This window comes from Delphinapterus leucas, chromosome 18 (genome assembly GCF_059928025.1).
Source record: "Delphinapterus leucas isolate spDelLeu-1000000601 "Yukka" chromosome 18, BTC_Dleu_Yukka2, whole genome shotgun sequence".
In the NCBI taxonomy this organism is placed as follows: domain Eukaryota; kingdom Metazoa; phylum Chordata; class Mammalia; order Artiodactyla; family Monodontidae; genus Delphinapterus; species Delphinapterus leucas.
Window position 1 is genome coordinate 66113399 of NC_143146.1, and position 24370 is coordinate 66137768.

Below are 24370 nucleotides of genomic sequence, written 5' to 3' on the forward strand. Positions count from 1 at the left end.
TATGTTAACTCTATCTATTCCTTGATAGCTGAAAAGAGAAGTGAAATGGGAGGGATGCCCCCAGTTTACACATTGCAAGGAAAATGTGATCCTTCCTACATGTTTCATCAGCAAGTTAAAATTCTTGTCCCATATTCTGTGAAAGTTTATGTCCATTCAACATTTGTTTTTAGTCAACAGCCATTACTGCCTTGTGATTATCCAACCTACATCTACCTTGGTTATCTGGTGAAAAATAATCTTTCAGTTCTGATGTGAACTGAATATGACAAGATGTGATAAGATCAAATCATACTCTCACTGAGCACAGGGACACGCACCCTGAAAGGGATATATTACAGAATGATCCTTAAAATCTAAATAAAATCATTTCCCATAAAAACCCTCTAAATTACAAAAGAATAAAACAGAAATATGAACATGAAATGAGCCAGGTAGTAAAAATAAAGAGAAAGATAAATAATATAAAAATAAAATAAATATCCTTTTGATAATGAGAAGAAAAAGAGGCTCAGTGTGCTCAGTAGACATAGCTGAAAAAGCAGATTCTAGTTGGCAACTTGAAGTTGCTGATGCCTTCTGGAGAGAGTTCAGATTCCCAGGTTGATACAGAGCTCCCTCCCAGAACTCTGCCATGTATATAAGCTCTGAGCTCTCCAAAGCCCACTGCCAGTTCTCTTCGTGGACTAACTGCAACGGAGAGACTAGAGATGATTCCTCTCTTATCCATATTTTCTCTGTTCTTGCTTGTTGTGGTTAACCCTGCAAATGCCAATGGTCATTATGACAAGATCTTGGCTCACAGCCGTATCAGGGGCCGGGATCAGGGGTAAGTCAGTGGTTTGATTTTATAAACCTTCTTTTCCCTTAGCTTGTTGTATGTACAATTCTACATACAGTTCCTTATTTATACCTCAGGGTTTTTTTTTTTCCTACTTATTACAATGTAACAAGAAAAAGGAAAAAATGAGTATTCTGTGGTTGATGTATGTGTCTTAAGCTTTAAGTATTACTGTCCAAAAAACTTGTGTATAATTGCTTTTTATGAAACATTGTAAGATTTTAATGTAATTAACAACATTTAACAGGGCATTTCTTCATGATTCAGTTTATTTGTGCTTTTATTTGATTCCAAATTTCTAGAATGAGGTTTCCAAGATGAAAGAATCTATTGTTGGAGACTCTCATTATGTAAACAGCTTTGAAATATCTCACATTATGTTAGGGAAAATTTCATTTATTACGAAAATTAATAGGTAATGTAACCAGTTTTCTGAATTTTTTGAAGCATTTAAGAATGCTTTTAAATTTTGCATTCTGTACAATTTGCAAAAACTTTATTTCTTAGAATAAACTCAACTATAACTTAGCATTTTTAAAGTTATCAGACATAATTTAGTAATTTAACCAACCATTTATTATTAATTTTTGAAATGGATCTTGGCACTACATCCACAATGTCTCAGAGAGATGTTCATAATGCTCCAAAGTTCCCTTGCCTTACAGAGCAAATAAGACTTCCTTCTTTTTAAGGGAGAAAAACACTTAAAATTCTGGCAGAGGATGTCTTAATCTAATTACTTCCAGGCAAAGCAATAAATTTTCCTTTGTGCAGCCATATTATTTAATTTAATCTTAGCATTCATTTACTTCTGTGATTGCTTACCTAGAAAATTACAGAGTACAGTGTCCTTGGACTTAGTAAAACCTGTCTATTTTGCTGTCTGATCTGTCATTGTTCCAGAGCCTTAAGCCACCCCCAAACCCTAAATGAGCACATGTTTGGTTTAAAAGTGTCAGTGAAATACCTACTATTAAAAGTAATAAGACACGTTGTTTAATTCTATTAGGTTAACTTTTGAAACAATGGCATTTTACTCTCAGAGATGTATAATTTCCTCTCTCTCTCTGTCTCTCATAGACTTTAGTTTTTCCAATGATTCAGGAGGATTGGATCAGAATGAGATTTGTGCTGACTAGAATCACATCTTTTTTTAGAATTGCATCTTTGATAATCGAATCCACATATTAGCTTTTTTCTTTTTGTACTATCTGACATGTAGATATGAAAAACTAGTTGTCATTAGGACATTAACTTTCTTTCCTTCCATCTTCCAGCCCAAATGTCTGCGCCCTTCAACAGATTTTGGGCACCAAAAAGAAATACTTTAGCACTTGTAGGAACTGGTATCAAGGTGCCATCTGTGGAAAGAAAACGTAAGTGTCATTTTTTCCTTAATGTGCCAGTTCCAAAGACAACACCACAATGCCCATGTCTTTCCTTGGACATACACATGATCTTGAAAATATTCTGCAAAATTGTGAGCTTCAAAAAAATGGATCACATATGAATAAAGACATTTTCCCTGAATTTCTCCCTCTACTAGTGGAACTCATGTTATTCCTGAATCTATGGCAATGGCCATGTGATCTGGTATAGAATCACTGACAGTTTGACTATATCATTTCTACTCCTGGTTTGGCCTCTTTTATCTTAGGCAAGTCAATTAACCTCTTTGCCTCAGTTTCCTCATTTTATTTAAAAAAATGCCAGAAGAACAAATTGATCTGAAATACCAGGGTTTTCAAGTAAAAATTAATGTTTGCCTACAGTCATTTAGAAATTATATAAAGTACACCAGTTTACCCCAGAGTTTTCATCAAAGCTTAAAGTTGGAAGGGACTTAGGTTTCATATCTTCATTTAATCCAGTCATTCAATCCCAAACTGCCAGATCTCCAGGGGTCCCCAAAGGTGATAATGGAAACCCACCACTATATTACTATTTCAACAGCCAAAAAGATGATTACTTTTCAACTTAGTTATATACTTCATTGATTAACCTAGAGTTGGAAAACATTTTTATTACTTGATAGCTTATTGGTTTAATCAATTAATAAATATTGGTAGAAGAAATATAATCCTAGACATATAAAGGTTGATAAGTACTCATGTCGTGCAAATTCTTCATTTTAAGATGAAGGAGCTGAATTATAGATAAAAAAAAAATTAAAGATGTCATCCTCAGTCAGTGAAACAGTAGAAATGGCTCCTGCCTGCTTCTTATTACTTTGAACAGCAACCTCAGTGAAGGACGACTTCAGAACCAGAATATCTGAAGCACATCATCATTAAACTTCAGTTACTCTAAATAGGTGGAAGGATTGGGGGATTGTTAAAAAACATATTAACTTAATAATATTGGTTACAAATATTAACTGTGGAATCACATAACATTTTGGAGTCTTGTTTCTTTGCCTGTGAAATGCAGATTTAATACTTGGAGAGTTTCTGAAGGTAAAATGAATGAACTAATGAACTAATGTGAAATTACTAAGTAACTCTAACTCATAACATTAATCGTACTTAAATTTAAACTACTTTAAGTAAATTGGGTATATGCTGGTGTGAAAAGGAGGTGTGCGCAGATGCCTATTTAAAATGCATAGGGTTTTCTTTATTTTACTAAGAATCATGTATTCAAGGCATATAACCTTATCTGGACTGTGCCTCCCCATGGTAACCAAGGCTAGGACCCCACAGGACATTGCTGCCCATTCCCACATGTTGGCTTAACAGAGTTTTAACCGATGTTACTTTTTGACCTGGACATTATTCTTATTAGTTTGCATAAATCTGCTAGACTTGTGGATCATTCACACAACTACAGCGTAAGTCAGTAGTTACAAGGATCCTGGCCATGATTTAGGTCAGGCCCCAGTTGGGAACTCCAAAGCTCTGGATTTTTCTCGCTTTGTCCTTTGTATTCTTGGTTACCATGAGGCCTATTTGGAAGGCACACTAACTGCATAAGAAAGGACCTGCTCTCTGAAATATTTAGGGAAAATTTTTATTACACACTTCCCGGAAGTTAAGGAAGTCCGATACAATCTTACTTTAACCATCTAAATATGTTAGAGATGCTGACGCTTGTACAAAGCTTATGCCAAGATTCTTTCTTGCTTTCCATTAAAAAAGAAAAAAAAATTCCTGCTTTGAAGCTTGGCTTTTTACCAGAAATATAACAGTGTCTCCTTTGTTTAATTATATTAGCTTATTTCCCTTAACTTCATTTTCACAAACACATTAACATCTGTGCTCTGGAATAAATGTAAATGCTAGTTGCTAGTTTCAAACAACCAAAGGAATCAGTAACATTGACAGGAAGAATGCCTGATTTGCCATCTGCTTGCAGCTGCTAAAATTTCCAAAGTCATCTTTAGGACTTTATGTATTAGTTGACAGAAATGTTTATCTTCTGTTTGAATAGCTGCTTTGGGGATTTGGGGGAAGTAACTGGGTGGGTCTAATGAAAAACAGGAAGTTTCCTAGGTTTACGGTATTCCCCACAATATATATTGGCTCAATAATATAGTATTTTGTAGACCTCCTTCAAAAAAATGTCAGTGACATTTTCAGTTGGCATTTCCATGAGATTTTAGATACTATTCAGAAAATGAAGATAAATTTCCCACTTTCAGAGATATGCACATTCATGATATTTTTTTACTCTTATTTGTCCTACTGACAATATGGGAACTTTGAGTTTTGTGTAGCATAAATTTCCTGGAAAAAATACTTCTTTGTTGTCATTGCTTTCAAAGCATTAACTCAGACAACCGTATTGTTCAAGTATCATATGAAATTGCAATTGCCTGTTTTGGAATTCTATACCATATAGTTCATTAATATGAGCATATGTTATAGAAATTTTTGCTACTTTAGCAATTTCTTCTTCTATTTACTATTTTACATAAAGTATTATTAGTCTTTTTACATAAAGTATTATTAGTCCCAAACTAAAAATTATGTATCTCATTCTTATTGTTTATGATATATGCTAAAGCTAAAGTATAAGCAATTCTTAATCAATCCCTTGGCATCCAAATATTCACATTTATTTTTATGGGTAGCCATGTAAATAAAATTATTTCAGGGACCATATTTGCATAAGGCTCTCTTACAGTCTGTATATGTTTCCGATACCAGCTATTCTTGAAATTATATTAAAATTAGAGAACAGTTTGAAAATTTAGTTTCCCACTTATCTCTATATTCTTATCTTTTAACTATCCTTAAGCCAATATTCCATGCCAGAAATTTTATTCTCATCTATAGTTTCATGTTTTACTACCTATAAGTGAGTTAATAAATTTTTCTGACGTTCTTAGTTCCTAATAACCTTATACTAATAAACATTTATAGCTATTTATAGTTTACAAAATTATTTCCAAAGCATTGTTTTATTTGAGATTCACAACTACCCATGAATAAGTATTTTAGCTACTACCTTCATGTTAACTAGTTGGGGAAACTGAGACTCAAATTTATTAAATGATTTGCTCAAGGTCACACATCAACTAAGTAGTGGAACTGGGAACCAAACTCCATTCTTCTGGCTCAAGATCCTGGAATTTTTCCACCATGCCATGAGGCTATAGAGAGAAATCAAGCTAATATAAATACCTTGATGTCATAAACAAACAAACAAAAAAACTGGATTTCTAAATTCTCAATAAATCAAGGCAATAAGTAATATGTTTTGCTAAGTTTATGTCAAAATATATCCTTTGTAGTTCTCCCATTTTAATATTAATTTTCTTCCAATGTATAGGACTGTGTTATATGAATGCTGCCCTGGTTATATGAGGATGGAAGGAATGAAAGGCTGCCCAGCAGGTAAAGTTTCAATTACTGAATTAAATGAGGAATTTGTCTTGTTTGAGGAAAAAGAGTTGAAGTAGCTTATAGCGAAGCCAATTGTGTGTGTGTGTGTATTTAGCACCATGATAAATCCAAGATATATCCCCCATATCTTGGTGTTAATCATGACTTTATCATGTTGATAAAGTATTCAAATATACATCATATACACTAAATGCTGGACAACAGAAGCTTATTCTAAATTTAAATTAGTTCAACTTTCCTTCAAGAACAAAAATCCCCACTACAAAATCCCTTTCTTTGAATTTGTCTAGGAACATGGGCTGACTACTTGGCAAGGCATCATCTTCTCTGCTTCAACAGCTCTGATTTTATAACGTTTCTCAGATTGAAAGTTAGTCTCCTGTAACTTGCCAACTAGAGAAAAATTAGTTCATCTATTTCCTCTTTGAAATGACAGCCATTCAGATAGTTAACACAAATCATCACACCCTTCCTCCAGCTACCCTCTCTTCCCCAACAGAATCTTCTCTTCTCTGGGCTCATGGCACCCAGTTTGAATGTGATATAGACTTTGGAGTCCTTACTGTAATTGACAGCAACCCATGAAAAGCCTCTAATCCAGTCATTTTTTTTCCTTCTGATTGTGATCCAAGACTGGTGTCTACTATCTATGTGTGTCCAGGAAGCTGAGAAAATATTAAGACAAATACCTCAGTTTGGGGCGGGTGGGCTCCTGAACTTTGGTTAATGTTATTGGTAACCATGTCATATTGTTAACTCATGCTGAATTTTTAAGTAATTAAAATTGATTACAGATCTTTTTTAAATGAATACTGTCAAATCAAGTCTTCCTTCGGGATTTGTTTTTTTTTTTAACTTAGGCGTGGGACTTAAACGGAACCCTGTGACATTTAACTGTCACATTTGACTCATTTTTCCCATCCTGTTGGGGTGTTTTTAAATCCTGATTTTGTGACTTAATTTACTAATTGTGTACCTAGTCTTGCTATATTCACAAAGGTAATAACCATTTCTCCTATGATATGATCCAAATCATACTAAATTTTAAATAAGACAGAGTCATAAAAAATAAGTTGGCTGCACCCAAACTTCAGGCTGACATTCATATATTAATCTTTCTCCTGAAGTTCAGAAGATGTATTCTAGAAGTATTAGATATTTTTATATATTTCCTTCCTGAAATTATGATGAAAAGAAGCAGGTCTACATATTTCTTTCAGGGACCCAAATCTGTATAATTACACCCCTATACCTCCTTCCTGAAATTATGATGAAAAGAAGCAGGTCTACATATTTCTTTCAGGGACCCAAATCTGTATAATTACACCCCTATACCTAACAGTATTATACTATTTAGGAGCTTTAAGCCAACACGAAAAAATAAATTACCTTTGCCATTGTCAGTAAGAAGTGAGGAACTTTTGTTGTTTTCAGTGAAATAATCAAAGATCCTTACTAATAATTGTAATTGAACCATATTGACATAGCAGATTTGACATGTAAATAGACTAAACATCAAACAAGGATAATAATTGAAAATTCATTTTCCCTCAACACCAAGAATATATGGAATGATATTTTTCAATAGTACTTTATTATTTGACATTCAAAAGGCAACTTTCACATAAAATTGATGATTTATAGAACTGTATTGCTAAAATTATCATTTAATATATTGGGGGGCTTTGTGTAAAGGTTAAATTATTGTAAAGTAACATTCTTGAAGTTTTTTCCTAAGTACTTATTCATCTCTTGATTATTTCAGTTATGCCTATTGACCATGTTTATGGTACCCTGGGCATTGTGGGAGCCACCACCACGCAGCGTTATTCTGATGTCTCAAAACTGAGGGAAGAGATCGAAGGAAAGGGGTCATTCACTTACTTCGCACCAAGTAACGAGGCTTGGGACAACCTGGATTCTGTAATTCATTATTTTTATGAATATAAATTTTTTTACTGCTATTGGTATACTTTAATTGGTTTACTGAGTTGGAAATGAATAGAAATTGTATATCTTTCTGTCGTACATATATAAGGATACATAAAAGGATGAGTTAATTGAGGGTAAGGAGAAAATCATTTTAATACATCCATAAATGGAATAACACCCCAGTAGGCTCATGGACTAATAAAGGCAAACTAATAGTGGATTGAACAAGCACTTTATCATTATTCTATTTTACTCCTTTCCTCCTTCCCTTTTGGTTGTGAAGAAATATAGGTAATTTTAAATGACATATCTCATAGAAAGGCAAGTTAAGAAGCCTAGTGGAATTTAAAATTTTTAATAAGCTATATTATACATATACTTATTAGTTTAATTATATGTAAATATATATGGCTGTTCAGAGACTGACAGATTTATAAACGTGTGTGGATAGTTAAATTGAAGGGTTGTAAGCAATACATTTAATTTTCAGGCTTTTTTTGTGCATAATCTGATTTACAACACACTAAATAATGACAGTATACAAATCTGTAAAACTGGTATAGAAATATATTCCTACTTTCTACTTGATATGAAGATGAACTGATAATTACTACTAGAGTCATACAATATTTAGTAAAACTTAGGCAGATTCTTCTAGATTTTATCTTGCTTCATTAACTGTGAGGTTAGTTGCTTGCATTATAGAACTTTCTCTCTTCTGGTTGTCTTTGACCACATCTCTAACCACCTTTCTGGGCCTTTTTGCAGACTCCTCTTCTTCCATGCCTTTAAAATGGGTCTTATTAAGGTATCTTCCAGGAACTATACTCTGAAGTTTAGATGCACTTCTGATGGCTTCAGCTTTCACTTTAATGCATAGAGCCATGGAATCTGTGTTTCTTGAATCCCAGGAGAATATTTCTAACATCTATCTTAATATTTCTCCTTGGATACACCATCTGTATCTTTAAACAAAACGTTATCTAAAATAGATGCCACTTTCTTTCTCCCCATCAACAACTGCTTTTCTGCTGTCTTTTTTCCATAATTGGCAGTACCAATCTCAGAGTTCAAACTTGAAAATTATGAGTTATCCTTACTTTGCCTCTCTTCAGTTCTTAGAAACTACTGTTAGTCACCCATATCTCATTTTTCATCCTCATAATAGTCTTTTTCCTGCTATGCATTACCACCAGATTAACCTTCCTAAAGCCCAGGCTAATCATTATATTCCAAGCCCACAGCAGCCTCAATGGCTCCCCATTGCCAGTTTAATTTACTCTTTACTTGGGCATTAAAGTCTTCTATGTTATGGTCCCATATACTTTCTAAAATTTCTTCTTAACATTATCTGAGAAACGTAAAGGCATATAATAACCACACTGGACAACTTCTGCTTTCCCAACGTTCACCCTGTGCCAGCAGCTGGACTTAGAATGATCATCACACCGTCCCTACCCTGTCTACCTACCCTGCAAGACCTGTCTCCAAACCTGAATTGCCAGCCATCTTCATTTGACCTGGAAAGCATTTTTTTTCTCCTTCCGTCCTTTATCTTACTATGTTTATTTTTGCCTGCTGCTATAGAATAAGTACCTCAAAGGTCGAGACTTCACCTTACTTATCATTGTATTTCTCATAACACCAAGTACAGTATGATATAGTGTGGTATTGGATAAATTAAAAGGTACAGGATGGTTGAATTCTTGAATTTGTCATAGAATAAACATAAAACGGTTATTAAAACTCTGATGTTGTACACAAATATAATGCCACTTTTATTTTGTTTTCCACTCAAAGTACTTTAAATATCTGATAATTTCATATTCCCTAAGCCTTTACAGCAAGATCATCTCTTCATCAATACATTTATTAAAAATTTTGTTTTGTCTCTAAAAATGTCCAAGTGCTCTGTAAGAGCTGGAACCCTTTACTGGGTACCTCTACTTACAAAATTTCTTAATCAATTGAAATAGTATAATTTTAAGTTATTTATGTCAATTTGGTTTGACCGTCTGGGTAATTCAATGAGAAAATAACAAGAGAGTAGAAACAGAGTGATTATAAGATTTTAAATAATTAACTATAATAAAATAAACTTCTGTCATTTCAATTTTTCCTAGGATATCCGTAGAGGTTTGGAGAGCAACGTAAATGTTGAATTATTGAATGCTCTACATAGCCACATGATTAATAAGAGAATGTTGACCAAGGACTTGAAAAACGGCATGATTGTTCCTTCGATGTATAACAATTTGGGGCTCTTCATTAACCATTATCCTAATGGGGTAAGTTTCATTAATAAAAAGTACCTTTTTCAATAACATTGCCCTTAATTTTTTTCTATACCTTTTATATAAGGTTCACAGAAATAATAAAAAGTCAGTGAATATAATGTAAGTGCCATATCAAGACTTTTCCCTACATCTAGAGCATGTAAATTTCTAATTCAGTGAGTGATTTCTATTAAAGAGTGATTGCAAGGAAGAAATTAAATCGATAGTTCATTGATAGTAGACTAAGGTGTTCTACAAAAGGAAATTTTAGTATTTGATGTGTTTGAAAACTAATAAGCAGAAAAAATAATAAGTATTTGTCAGAGAATTTATCAGAGAAAAATCAGAGAATGAGTATTCTTTTATTCACCCTCTGGCTACTATACTGATTTAGGTTCTTGTGTGTTTTAATAAAGTCTTTGTGGGAGACGTCCAACCAGGGTCATAGAGCTCTTTCAACAGTCAGAGTTCCAGGAAATAAAGGGTCAGTGAGGAGTCAATATTTAGGAAATCACTGAAATAGAACTGATTATATTTATGCAATAATTGTTTGTTTCTGTCTCAGAACTTTCTTTTAGGACTAATTAGACTTCTTTATGTAACTCATTGACCTACATTAGAAATAGTGTATGACTATCTCTATGAAAGAAATAGAGGAATAAAAGCAATAATTTAAACAAAAAAAATGTTTTTGCCTTGCATTTCTAGGTATGTTAAGTGTAACTGGACTTGGGTTCTCAACTGGTTGCATTTTTCCCCAGGTTTTGTTTTTTTTTTTGGACATAGTAATATGTAAGTCTTCACCCTCAGAATTTACTTTCAGAATGTCAGTTCTTTCATGTTACATTTACCAGTAATCATGAAAAATAGGAAATGGGGGCTTGCAGTCTCAGTGGTCAATAGATAGCTGTGATTTCTAAAATTTGATTTTCTCAAATAATTAGGTTGTCACTGTTAACTGTGCTCGAATCATCCATGGGAACCAGATTGCAACAAATGGTGTTGTGCACGTCACTGACCGTGTCCTTACACAAATTGGTACCTCAATTCAGGACTTTATTGAAGCAGAAGATGACCTCTCATCTTTTAGAGTAAGTACAAGAAGTAATAGCAGATTGTCTGGGACCACTGAAATTCCTCCTCTTCCCCTGTCAGAATCTAAAATAATTATAAAAAGCTATTAAATCTGGCAGACACTTAACCAATGTATTTCTTGAAATGAAAAGGTTTTCATTTTATGCAGAAGAAATCATCTCCTTATATGAAATAATAATATTTATGTGGACATGATAGATAAAGAATGATTAGTTTCATGACTGTAGTGTACTTAGTGCATTTAGAATGAATTCATCAATTATTACGTTTACTGCTGTATATTGTTCAGTCACACAAGCATTGGCAGAATTCCCCATCTTACATACAGTTTGAGGAAAGTTTGAAAAGACATGGTTGTTTGCGTCAAAAGATAATATTTTAAAGATCTAACAAGAGTTATATCTAACTTCTATAGTTTTCTATATAATCAACTCCCTCATGTCCACCCAGACTGAGTGTATTGTAATTTTCTTCTGGATTTGCAATGTGCCAGCCTCTAAAAAGCACATTTGTGTTTCAGGCAGCTGCCATCACATCTGATATATTGGAGTCCCTTGGAAGAGATGGTCACTTCACACTCTTTGCTCCCACCAATGAAGCTTTTGAGAAACTTCCACGAGGGGTTCTAGAAAGGATCATGGGAGACAAAGTGGCTTCAGAAGGTACTTAACTGTCTCTCTCTAGGAGAAGCCTCCCAGAATTCCAAGAAAGGAAATGAAAAAGAGATCAAGTCCTGCCAGCATTATCACCTTTGATAAGCAAAGGCAAAGAAAAACTTTTATTCTGAGGTGGACTATAAAAATCTTAAAAAACAAAATCCTTGAAAGAGTAGGCAAAGTAATTCAATAATTAATTTAATAATTAAAATAATTAATCAGGGTATCCTAAAGATCACATTCTTCTGCACTGCTTTCAAGTAACTAAGTAGCAGACATTAAAAAGAATTAGAAAGTGTGGAAAAGAAATATTAGATCATCAAACTTTAATACTGTATACATATTGTTCAATGCTTTTAATTCTAAATTTACACTAAAGTTGAGTTGAGAAAATTGCATGGTTCTCTTTGGCCATTACCTATTGATACACAGAGCTTGGCTTCTTTCCAGTCTCCTTTTTAGTTTCAACTAGATTTTACATTGTGACTAGCACATTTCGCTTACTCAGCCTACCCCAAATTGGCTTAACCAATTTACGATGAGATATTTTGGTGCAAATATAGACAGTTTAGGCACAGATCCCTTCAGAAGTCCTTCAAGAAAGCATCTTTATTTTGGTTATTTTCTAGATGTTGCCTTTAGGGTTGTCACAAACCTTCAATTTGTAAAAAAAACAAAAAAACAAAAAACATAGTATCTGCAAAGTGCAAAATAGTGAAGCTCAATGAAATGAAGTATGCCTGTAGAGCTGTTCTGTCATGCGTAGCTGATGTAAGATACTGCTTGGGTGTTTGGAACAGGTATCACTAGCAAATAACTTTATAGGCCTTCTGAAAGGAGGAATTATTCTTTGTTCCCATCGGAAATTCCTTTCTTATGATAGAGGGAACTTGATCTAACACATTTTCTAGAACTACACAAATAATTCCATGCAGCTGATCTTCTTTTCTTCTTACTTCCTACTGAGCTGAGCTAATTTTATTGTAGAGTTGATGGAAAAAACATTTTGAGAACATAAACAGAATTTTAAAACCTTAGGTCAATACTTAGGTCTTATATATATTATATTTCTTAGGAATACTTAGTTCCACAGTGAAACACATCTTTTAAGGGTCAAATGCTATTCTCCTTGATCTGAAAGCTTACTCTTTGTACTTTGTCCTCCAGCTCTCTTGAAGTACCACATTTTAAACACCCTCCAGTGTTCCGAGGCTATCATGGGAGGAGCAGTATTTGAGACTCTGGAAGGAAACACAATTGAGATAGGATGTGATGGTGACAGCATAACAGTAAATGGAATCAAAATGGTGAACAAAAAAGATATTGTGACAAATAATGGTGTTATCCATTTGATTGATCAGGTCCTGATTCCTGATTCTGGTGAGCAACAGTTTCATATTGTTCTACCTACTATCGTTTACCAATTAGATGCCTTAAGAGTAGGCAGATGGAAAATAAATGTGCAGTATAAGGAATGCCATATGAAGCACAAACACAAAATTAACAATGAGCTGAGTACTAAATAGGCAGCTTGTGTAGTCATGGGCATTCCATGCATTGACCTCTGGCTTTCCAGAGTTTCTTTTCTTTTTTTTTTTTAATGAATTTTTATTGGGATATAGTTGATTTAAAATGTTGTGTTAGTTTCTGCTGTATAGCAAAGTGAACCAGTTATACATGTACATATATCCACTCATTTTTAGATTCTAATCCCATATAGGTCATTACAGAGTATTGAATAGAGTTCCCTGTGCTATACAGTAGGTTCTTATTAGTTATCTATTTTATATATAGTAGTATGTATATGTCAATCCCAATCTCCCAATTTATCCCTTCCCCCCCTCCCCCTTGGTAACTGTAAGTTTGGTTTCTACATCTATGACTCTATTTCTGTTTTGTAAATAGGTTCATTTGTGCCATTTTTTTAGATTTCACATGTAAGTGATATCATATGATATTTGTCTTTCTCTGCCTGACTTACTTCTAATACCTAATATTGATAAAGATTATCACAGTGCCAGAGCTTTTCTTGAAAACAGAAGGGAAGATATAACCAAATGGTTACTTTTGGATAAATGAAAGACCTATGGCACTCACAAGAGCAGAGAGATAAGAGGCAAGTAATAAAGAATCCAAGAAAACTGCAAAGCAAGAAGTCAGAAAGATATTGTCCTTCTGAAAGTCTTTGGTCATCAACCCCAAAAAAGGGAAGCTGGAACTCTCTTACTAAGGAAAGGCAGGATGTCACATTGCCAGTACAGCAAATAGCTTATGGAAAATAGCCAAGAACTGATTTACTAATTTCATGATTATGGTAATAACAACGATGACATTGTTTGAATGGTAATGGTTTATGTTACAGCCAAACAAGTTATTGAGCTAGCTGGAAATCAGCAAACCACTTTCACAGACCTTGTGGCCCAATTAGGCTTGGCATCTGCTCTGAGGCCAGATGGAGAATACACTTTGCTGGCACCCGTGAATAATGCATTTTCTGGTATGTACTGGACACTGTCATTCCTACTCTTTCCTCCTCTACACACATTGTTTCTTCACCATGATTGTTTGCATTAAGAAATAATAGATATTTTGTGAGGTGTTAATTAGTTTCTTTACCAGCTACACATACAATGCATTAGCACTATGCAGTGTCTATTAAAATGTCCTTCATTTCAAAACATTTCATTATAATAGATAATAGCCTACAGGAAGTGAAAGTTTGTGGTAAGTAGTCTTCAGTTGTTCTGTGAACCTGATCATATTTCCAGCACACATAATGGATGTATTAACAGATCTTAAGAAAAATAAATCTGATTTGTTTATTTAAACGCCAACATAATAATATTTAGGAATACGTAGGTGCATTTTGCAACTCAGAATTTGAATGTAAGGTATCAAATTATAAATAAATACAAACAAGAGAAAATGATACACTTCCATATTATGATGTGAACTGTTATTACAAGTATTTGACCTAGTAGCTGCTATTCAAGGACTGTGTTTAGATTAATACAACCTGACACTTTTTCCAGAAAAAAATGACTTCACAAAGACATATTTAAATTGTTAGGCAAAATTTAGCAATTAAAAACTAAATAAGTATCACCTTTTTAATGTTTTTCCAAATACTAGGTCGGGACATAGAAAATTATTAACGAAAAAATTCAAATTCCTAGAAATGCTGTTTTTTCTCTTCGTAATAATAATATCCATACATGTTGACATCAACCCATCTTTAAGAGGTTACATGCTTCAACTCTCTCTCCATAAATAAAAATAAATGTAGAAATGATTCATCAGTGGTTTCTCATGTGACTAATGGACATCAGATTCTCAGAGAAAATCTTGGCCAGGTTTAGAGTTTAACTTTTGTCAGTGACCACATAAAACCATGTGGCCCTCACATAGATGAAGCCCATTGTTTGGACTGCTTGGAATCATATTGTAGTCATTTGATGAAATAGCTCATGGAATTTCTAATTTGTGCACAGAATTCTTAGCTTTTGGCATATAGTCATCTCATATACTATATATGTGTAGGATCCATAAGATCTATAGTGGTAGGGATTACCCATTTTCATGATTTTCTCTTACAGGAGAAACTTTGCTTTCTAAACAAAATAACACTCTTTTGTAATGAATTTACTTATAGATGATACCCTGAGCATGGATCAGCGTCTTCTTAAATTAATTCTGCAGAATCACATATTGAAAGTAAAAGTTGGCCTTAATGAGCTTTACAATGGACAAAAGCTCGAGACCATTGGCGGCAAACAGCTCAGAGTCTTCGTGTATCGCACAGTAAGTGAATCCGAATGAGATAAAATATCCACGCTGGCCTAAATGTCAAACGATGTGCCCTTGTCAAAGACTGTGCTTTTTTCTTTTCTTTAACATCTTTATTAGAGTATAATTCCTTTACAATGTTGTATTAGTTTCTGCTGTATAACAAAGTGAATCAGCTATACGTATACATATATCACCATATTTCCTGCCTCTTGTGTCTCCCTCCCACCCTCCCTATCCCACCCCTCTAGGTGGTCACAAAACACCGAGCTGATCTCCCTGTGCTCTGCAGCTGCTTCCCACTAGCTATCTATTTTACATTTGGTAGTGTATATATGTCCATGCTACTCTCTCACTTCGTCCCAGCTTACCCTTCGCCCTCCCCGTGTCCTCAAGTCCATTCTCTACATCTGCGAAAGACTGTTCTTGTAACAAAAGTTCCTTAGAATTTTATTAATGTGGTCTTAATAGTAAATATTTATAGGAAGATCAGGGAACTGAATAGCTTGTTTGAAAAGACTTTGAGGAAAGTATACAAAAAGTGCTGTGTATTAATAATTCTGATAACTTGCACTTGTTTCATTATAAACAACATTTTCTAAAGCATTATTTCAATTCCATAAATCACTAAAACTCATTTAAAATAAGCTTTTGCTTTACAGAGTACCGTACTTTACTGTTTACAAGGTAATTTTTATATTGAGTCCAATGATCTTTTAATGTATGACCATCATCCAACCACCGAATCTCTTTTGAATGGCTTTCAGGATAAACTTTTACAGGCACATAAAGATTTCTAGTAAGTGGTTCTAATGTGCTTTATCTGAGGGAAAATTTCTAGAAAATATTTATTATCAGAATTACAGTGCTACTTAGTGGTGCTGTTCAGTTTCTGTCCAGGCAACCTTGCAGCTACAGTTAAAAAGAACTCATAGGAAAAAAAAAAAAAAAAGAACTCATAGGAGGTCAAGCATTACCTTGAACTAAACATGACACACAGTGCTGTGCACCATAGTTCCACAAGGCCAAGACACACATTTTAAATGATGCAGAATATGCGCCGCATTCTAAATGATACATGTATAAATATTATTGTTCAGAAATGCTATAACTTAATCAGTAATTTGACTTAAAATTGATAGTGTCTTACAGTCAAGATAATATACTAAATATTTGTGAAGAGGCAGTAAAGTCACGAAACTTTATGGTTAAAGAGGGTCTTAAAAAGTTAAAGGGTGAAAGTTCACAAAAGAGGGTCTGTAAGAATGATTAGAACCTAGAGAGGAATGATAGGAAATGTAGAAGTGGAATTATATGGAAGTTTTAAATTCACTGACAAAACTACCTGCCCCACACATAGGGTAGCTTGCTTAGTAGTGGAAGACCTAGTTGAATAGGAAAAGTGAGGTCAGAGTGTACAAGACCTTAAAAACAGAGGAGAGAAACTGTTTTTTCTCGCATTAGAAGTCAGGTGACCTCTTAGAAGAGCCCATCCAGAAATTCAATTATGTAGCTTCTTTTACGTAGGGAATTTCAAGTAAGGAAATGGGCAACTGTATCTTTATTTCTTTGCTAGGCTGTCTGCATTGAAAATTCATGCATGGTGAGAGGAAGCAAGCAAGGAAGAAATGGTGCCATTCACATATTCCGAGAGATCATCAAACCAGCAGAGAAATCCCTCCATGAAAAACTGAAACAAGATAAGCGCTTCAGGTAAGCTTACTAGTTTCACCTCCACAAGAGAATAAGAGCTTTTGGCATAGTTTTGTTTCACAGTAAGTATTCCAAAATCCATTCGGTACTCAGTACTGCTGAGAACAGAATTTAGAATAGAAAGTCTATACAAATGTTTTTAAAATTAAGATATGTTCTTAACAATATTTTTCTTCCTGGTGCAGCATAATATGACTTGGTGAGTAAAAAACAAACAAACAAAAATCAACCTAACAGACTGAACTACTTCTTGCAAATTTTTTTATAATTAAGTTTTTAAAAACTGATAGTATATTCTAGCAAAGACTATTTTGCAGAATATTAAATAAAGTGTGACCTCACCAAGATTTATAGGGGGAAAACAGAGTTTAGGAAATTTAAGAATCATATGTATATTTAAATAATTTCCCCATGATAAAACTTTAACAGTAAATTGCATTTGAAACATATGAAAACATATGAACCATTTTCTCATGCTTCCACGTATAGGGATTCTACTCTATTTCATGCATGGTGGGTAGGCTTACCTAGATTAAATCTAATAAAATAAACATATGTCCATATGTCCTTCCTGCTTAGCATCTTCCTCAGCCTACTTGAAGCTGCAGACTTGAAAGAGCTCCTGACACAGCCTGGAGATTGGACCTTGTTTGTGCCAACCAACGATGCCTTTAAGGGAATGACTAACGAAGAAAAGGAAATTCTTATTCGTGAGTAGAAGTGAACACCAGATATATTTGCCCCTTGATTTCAGGATCTCATTTCTTCCTCAAGCGTTCCTGCCCAGATATCAGCCCCCAAAGTGTCCCCTCTTTCCTATTCATGGCTAGCCTTCGTCTCCTTTAATTCCATTTGGAATAATTAGAGGGTCACTCATAAATGTTCTCAATTAACTGCTTACCGTAATGTTGTTGGACTAGATGTTCACTTATGTTGTCTCTATTAAAGGGCACACAACTAGGTGACAAAGAAAGAAATAGTCACAATTTCAAAAATAATTTGACTTTTTTCTCCCAGTAAGTTGGATAATATTTTGATTGAACTTATTGAAGGGACTGCATGTTTTGACATAGCATTGATATCACATTGAGAGAACAATGATATTATGAGAAATTACAGTGTGGAAAAAATAAAGACAAAGAAATATTTTTCTCCTTCATCCTCATAATATCAAAATGTCAAAATATATAACATGTTATTAAATAAATATATATTTTTCCCCCTAGGGAACAAAAATGCTCTTCAAAACATCATCCTTTATCACCTGACACCAGGAGTTTTCATTGGAAAGGGATTTGAACCTGGTGTTACTAACATTTTAAAGACCACACAAGGAAGCAAAATCTTTCTGAAAGGAGTAAGTTCTCTAGTATGAATCTATGAGAGTGTTAATCTATTATTCAATTATCCTAATGTTCATATTTCATTAAATTTCCCATTGACATTATCCCCTGTTTTAATAGGTTAATGATACACTTCTGGTAAATGAATTGAAATCAAAAGAATCTGACATCATGACAACAAATGGTGTCATTCATGTTGTAGATAAACTCCTCTATCCAGCAGGTTGGTAATTATTGAACTGATTAATGAAAACATAACTCTTTTTCAATAGAAACGTAGATTTTTATTTCATCCATTCTTACAATATTCATTTAATATTCCTCTTCACAGACACACCTGTTGGAAATGATCAGCTGCTAGAAATACTTAATAAACTGATCAAATACATCCAAATTAAGGTACAGATGTTATTGCATGTGTTTCTAATGTGTTGAACAGACATTGCAGGTTTAACATAAGAAACTAGAAATGTATACATTAATAAGTAGATGTATACTGGGATTGCATTGCTCTTTGTTGATTATAATGGTACACTGGCATCATTTCTTCATGGTTTTATTTAAGGAGGATTTAATAAAAGCTACTTGGGGCCAAGCAGAATGTTAAGTATTATGAGAAATATTAAGTTGAATCAGATATGGCCCTTTATTCAAAAAGTTTACAGTCCAGCAGGGAAGATAAGACATGTAGATAAGAAACTATAATTTTTCTATTATCAAATATTTTTGCTACAGAATATAAGGGAAAGATAAAATATTTGCTTATAAGAAGTTGTCACCAATCACAATAGTTAAAGGTAAAGGAATATTCTAGGATAAATATTGGGTTGAATATTGGTAGGGTTAAAGCACCAGACAACATAGGGAGTATTATTTAATGAACTTTTAATTTGGGATTCGCTATTCTATAATTTTTAAAACTCTGAGTAACAAATCCAACCATTTTATGCCATGTTGCCCAACAGCAGGAAATTGGAAGATGATTTATATGAAGCCTTCATTTTTACTGAATATAATGATAGCTTCACTGTCTTTACTTCAGTGAAAATTAAAAATCATGGTGCCAAGATTTTGTTAATACATCTACTACATTTCATGTTACTAAATATAATGTTTATTTTCAGTTTGTTCGTGGTAGCACCTTCAAAGAAATCCCCATAACTGTCTACAGTAAGTACATAATGAATATTTGTCACATATAAGTGGCAAGATGTTAAAAAAAAAAAGAAAACCCAAGAATTTTCTTTGTGTTTACTGAGATGATTGATAATCTGGTATTTAGAATTCCAAACAATGGCAAATCTCATGTCACTTGAAACAGGGCTTGAGGTCTGGATGAGACCTCTCAGCCTTGACTATACCCTTCAACTCCAGTGAACCACTTTCTCATTCATCTGCTAGCTTGATATAGATATAATTGCTAGCATTGCAAAGACGCAGGGGAAAAAAGACCCACAAACATACAAAGAGGAGAGCTAGCTAAAAGGCACTTGAGAGCTATCTGAAAATTCAAATATGTGGACACAGAAATAACATTGCTGAAAGATTTGTAGCTCATTCCACTCTCAAGACCTCAGCCATCTAAGGGCAGGCTGTCAGAGAAGTCTAATATTTATGGGCTGGTGGTTCAAAAACTCTTCCTCATTCAAAATTGGATGAAGGAACAAAAAAATTGTCAGGTGATAAACCTAGAGTTTCTAGATTCCAAGGTTCTTTTATTCCTGACTCTACCAGATTATCAAAATTAAACCTCAACTTCTTAACAATAGCAAAGGTATTTCATTTTCATAAATGTAACTCATAGTATTTCTTATTCAATGTGGCTTTTTCTTCCTTTGTCTTTTTTCCTCTCTTCCGTTGCAGCTTTCAAAGCAGAAATTCTTTCCATTTTGTTTTGACTCTACAATTCAACACTCAAAATGCATCAGTAGCTAAAGCATTGCTTCAATTCCCACATTTATCTTGGCAAGAATTATTCTATTTTATACCATGAGCATCCTGTTATTTAATTAAGAAAATTTTCCTTAATATTTACACTAGATATGGAAAAGGAGTAAAGATGATGTAAGGAGCAAAACAAAAGGTCTGCTGTTCTTACTGATCTTAATTATGTAATAATAACATAAACAATCCTAGTATCAGGCCAGCTCAGCGCTGTTTCAATGACTTAGTTGGAATACTTATAATTCAACATGGTTTAAATTCCAGTATGGAAGTATACAATCTTATTAAAGATATATTTTATAAAAAATGAAAGAATGCTTATGGGCTCTATTCATCAGAAATGCTATGTCATCTTCCTCCACTAAAAACGTATATCTGCACTACATTTCTTTACCTTTTCTACTTTATCCATGAGAGGTCCACTACCTTTTATATGTCAATGCAATATTTTGCTTACATTGAGCCAAAATATTATAATTCCTTTATTTTCCTCTACTTAAATTGTTCTCACAGAGAACAAGCTACAGTTTATGAAATTATGCAAGTCTAATGAATCTTACCTACCTACTCAGCTCTTGAAAGAGCTCTGAGATTTACATGCTGATGTGGAATATTTCTTTAGCTCTTCTCCGTGTATGCTGTTACTTGAAAGCATAGTTCAAACAGAGGTTGAGACTAATTAAACCAAAGATTCCATTTTCATGTTCCTTTATTGGCTTGTCTCTAAAATTTTAATTTTTTTACTATGTATTATTCTTGTCCCCCAAATACCATACATTTTAAATTGTAAGGGGGGAAAATGCTCTTTAGTATGTGTTGTCAAATATATGACATTTGAGGTGGAGAGGAAGAAAATCAGTATTTAATCCTCAACCTGTGATCTGTCAAAACTATTTAAGTCTTCAGAAAAGCAAGACTGAAACAAAACTAGGACCCCAATAAACATTCTAAACTTCAAGTTCCTTAACATGAAGTGAAAATTTAAGCTAAAAGTAATTAACCCATTCTGATAGCAGCAGCAGAGACCTCTGTGAATTTGACCTTCATGGAAAGGTTCCTCTGTGGCCAGGCCACCTGTGGAATCAGTAATTGGACACAAAGATTTGACATATTTTAGTTTCATAATTTGAGATCTCAATATGTAAAATCTGAAATAACCGAGACACAGTCACAATTAAGCTCTAGAATCCATATGAATTCAAAGAGTTGACACAGGTAAACATCTCAGAAACCTGAAGTGAGAATGTGACAGAAATCCAGACAGCGCTAATATCTCACCTCTAATGCTTCAACACAGTCTGTTATGATTGCACAGATAGCTTTAGTGCTTTATCTAATGAATCCATCTTTTAAGGCTCTAATTAGAAATGATAAAGAGCTAGTAGTAGCTCTGGTATCTGGCTCCAGAGGCACACTCCCAGTTAATCTATACAACCGAAAGCCAACCAAATAGTTGGCTGTTATCTGAAATATATTTTGCACATTATTATTATTTCAGTTGGATGGATGACATACATTCAAAATACATAGCTTTCAGTATAAAAATGATGATGATAAAGCTGAAAATTAAAGCCAATTTAGCCTGTAACTTAAATAATTAAATACATGATCATATCATATTTGTTGCATAGAGCTCATGTCTGGCTGGCTGGAATCCATTTTTACATTTAAGTATTCTGAACTATTTTTGTATTTTCCTTTCTGTATCACTGTTATCAAATGCATGAAAAATATTTTGAGTCTTTTTCTTTCAATGTCTTCTTCTAATTGAGAAAGAATCCAACAATGCAATTTAAGATATTATGAATTGCATGAAATTAATCATGTTTATTTGTCTTTGTTGCTATGCAGCCAATATTTTCAAGAAGTACAAAAGAAGGTAAAGAGCTTTAGTGGTGCAGTTCAAAATGATAGATTTCTAGATAGAATTCCTCACTTAGCAAGTATATATTTCACTGGAACAAATCCAAGTCACTGGACTTCAGAGTTCATCATCTGGACATGAGAAGATACTAGATAATTACCAGGAATATTTCCTGTATCTGACTGCCTGAACATATTACCACATCTGATACCTCAGTACCCAACAAAGACCAAAAAAAGAGAGAGAATTTCGTTCAGGTTGTTTTTATGTAAACATCATTTATGTTCCACTTTCTATACTTTCAGCAACTAAAATTATAACCAAAGTTGTGGAACCAAAAATTAAAGTGATTGAAGGCAGTCTTCAGCCTATTATCAAAACAGAAGGTAAAAATCAATGTTATACATGGTTCCTTAAAAATCCATATAATAGACTGATTTCTATGAATGTATCTACATTCTTTTTGAAACTAACATGCTAAATATTTCTATATCAATGGCATGCTCATTTAACAGCAGAATGCGGAATGTAAGTTATTTAGCAGAGTAGATGGTGCATGAAATGTACTTTCAGTACATTTGCTTGTATTTGATTTCATTTGAACTTAATTTACCATTGCATTAGCACTAGTACCCAGATACTCACCATACAAATAAATCCTAAGCTATTTTTCCTGCACCTAGACTCTTTTAGAGAGTATACTCTTTATAGTTTTGTTTCCAGTCTCCCCACATAAATCTCTTTTATACTGTTGCGAGGTGTTCCAAAAAGTGCAGGCATTTTTGATTCAACAACCTAAGAGAGCACAGAAGCTGTATACCGAAGAAAGCTTTTAAAATGTATATCCACACATGATATATTTTTTAATTAAACCACCAGAAACAGAGGAAATAAGTAGTTGGTGCAGTTGAGTCAAACCTTAGAATCCTTAATTCCAGCCCTGAATGTGTGTCTATATATAATATACATTACATATTCTTATATGTATACATATATAACACATTAAATAGACACATATACTTACATATATACTTATCTCCTGATGTCTCAGACTAGAGCATTAAATAAAGTTACTTTTCTCTCTCCCCCTACTGTGTATGTTAGCCAACTCCAACATCTCTGATGCCCCCTTCATTTCACATATTTTAATTACTCCCAAAGGATCGGAACTTAAGAATTATTTCCATGTCTAAGAATCTTAATGTGGTGACTGGCCACAGAAGAAAGACCAGGTTTTCTTCATTATTCTGTAAGAAGAATAGAAACAGTCTTCCAAAAAAGGAATAGATGATATCCTCAATTGAATCTCAAGAAAACTATTATTGTAATTATCTTTGATTTGGGTATTCTCATTTTACGAATTGAGATGGCAACTTCTTGAACACTTTTGATTCCTCGAAAAGCGTGTCATTACTTAAAACTTAGACATTGGAAGTATGTATGTAAAAGTGTATTTCCTAGCTAGTTATCTATATTTTTATACATTCTTGAGACTTAAAATTGAGGTATTTGGAATCTGTGCTTTTTTTTAAAAACATACTATACCTATTGTCATTTGAGTATTTGATTGCTCTTATATAGTGATGAAGAGAATTTGATGATTTAAGAAGTTAAATCTCAGAAATTTTTGTTGAGAAAATGTTTCTTGATCATTTTAATGAAAAATGATAAAATGATCCTTGATGTTTAGATTCTTGTACTCTTTTTTAAAAATTAGATTCCCTAAAATGTTGTATAATCACTTGTACACAGCTTCTATAGTAAAACTCATTCACATGTACTATTTTTATTTTCAAAGATTCTTCTCTTTTCTTTCAAGCTTCTTCATTCAACCCATTTATCTTCCCAATCTTTGTGAGCAGGATTCTATTGTATTACTTTTCTTCAATTAGGAACACAATGAAGCATCAGCTCTACTTGAGTTTTTCCTATGAAGGGAACTAAGATGAAAAATGGGGTCAAGTCACCTATGCATTAACAACTCTCCAGTTAAAAAATTTGGAAGTTTTACTTTGTGCAATATAATGAGGGAGACAAATACTTATTTTGGCAGCCATTTACAATTGTCCAGTT

At 33.6% G+C, this 24370-nt stretch overlaps 1 protein-coding gene across 8 annotated transcripts in view; it reads left to right on the forward strand.

Annotated features, from left to right (window-relative positions):
- Positions 1-215: 215 nt before the first annotated feature.
- POSTN (periostin) overlaps positions 216-24370 on the forward strand; it is a 41202-nt gene continuing 17047 nt past the window's right edge. For 2 of the 8 annotated variants that reach the window (XM_022574700.2, XM_089899665.1), the window contains exons 1-16: positions 219-829; positions 2119-2217; positions 5615-5679; positions 7454-7611; positions 9744-9908; positions 10841-10987; positions 11512-11653; positions 12815-13027; positions 14010-14144; positions 15300-15448; positions 17010-17146; positions 17726-17856; positions 18373-18503; positions 18610-18712; positions 18821-18888; positions 19614-19659. In XM_022574700.2, coding sequence (XP_022430408.2) covers positions 711-829; positions 2119-2217; positions 5615-5679; positions 7454-7611; positions 9744-9908; positions 10841-10987; positions 11512-11653; positions 12815-13027; positions 14010-14144; positions 15300-15448; positions 17010-17146; positions 17726-17856; positions 18373-18503; positions 18610-18712; positions 18821-18888; positions 19614-19659 — 2008 coding nt within the window. In that variant the 5' untranslated portion in view covers positions 219-710. Of the gene's footprint in view, positions 830-2118; positions 2218-5614; positions 5680-7453; positions 7612-9743; positions 9909-10840; positions 10988-11511; positions 11654-12814; positions 13028-14009; positions 14145-15299; positions 15449-17009; positions 17147-17725; positions 17857-18372; positions 18504-18609; positions 18713-18820; positions 18889-19613; positions 19660-22602; positions 23993-24370 lie in introns of those variants that run through there. The other 6 variants (XM_022574696.2, XM_022574691.3, XM_089899664.1 and 3 more) reach the window with 6 other exon arrangements.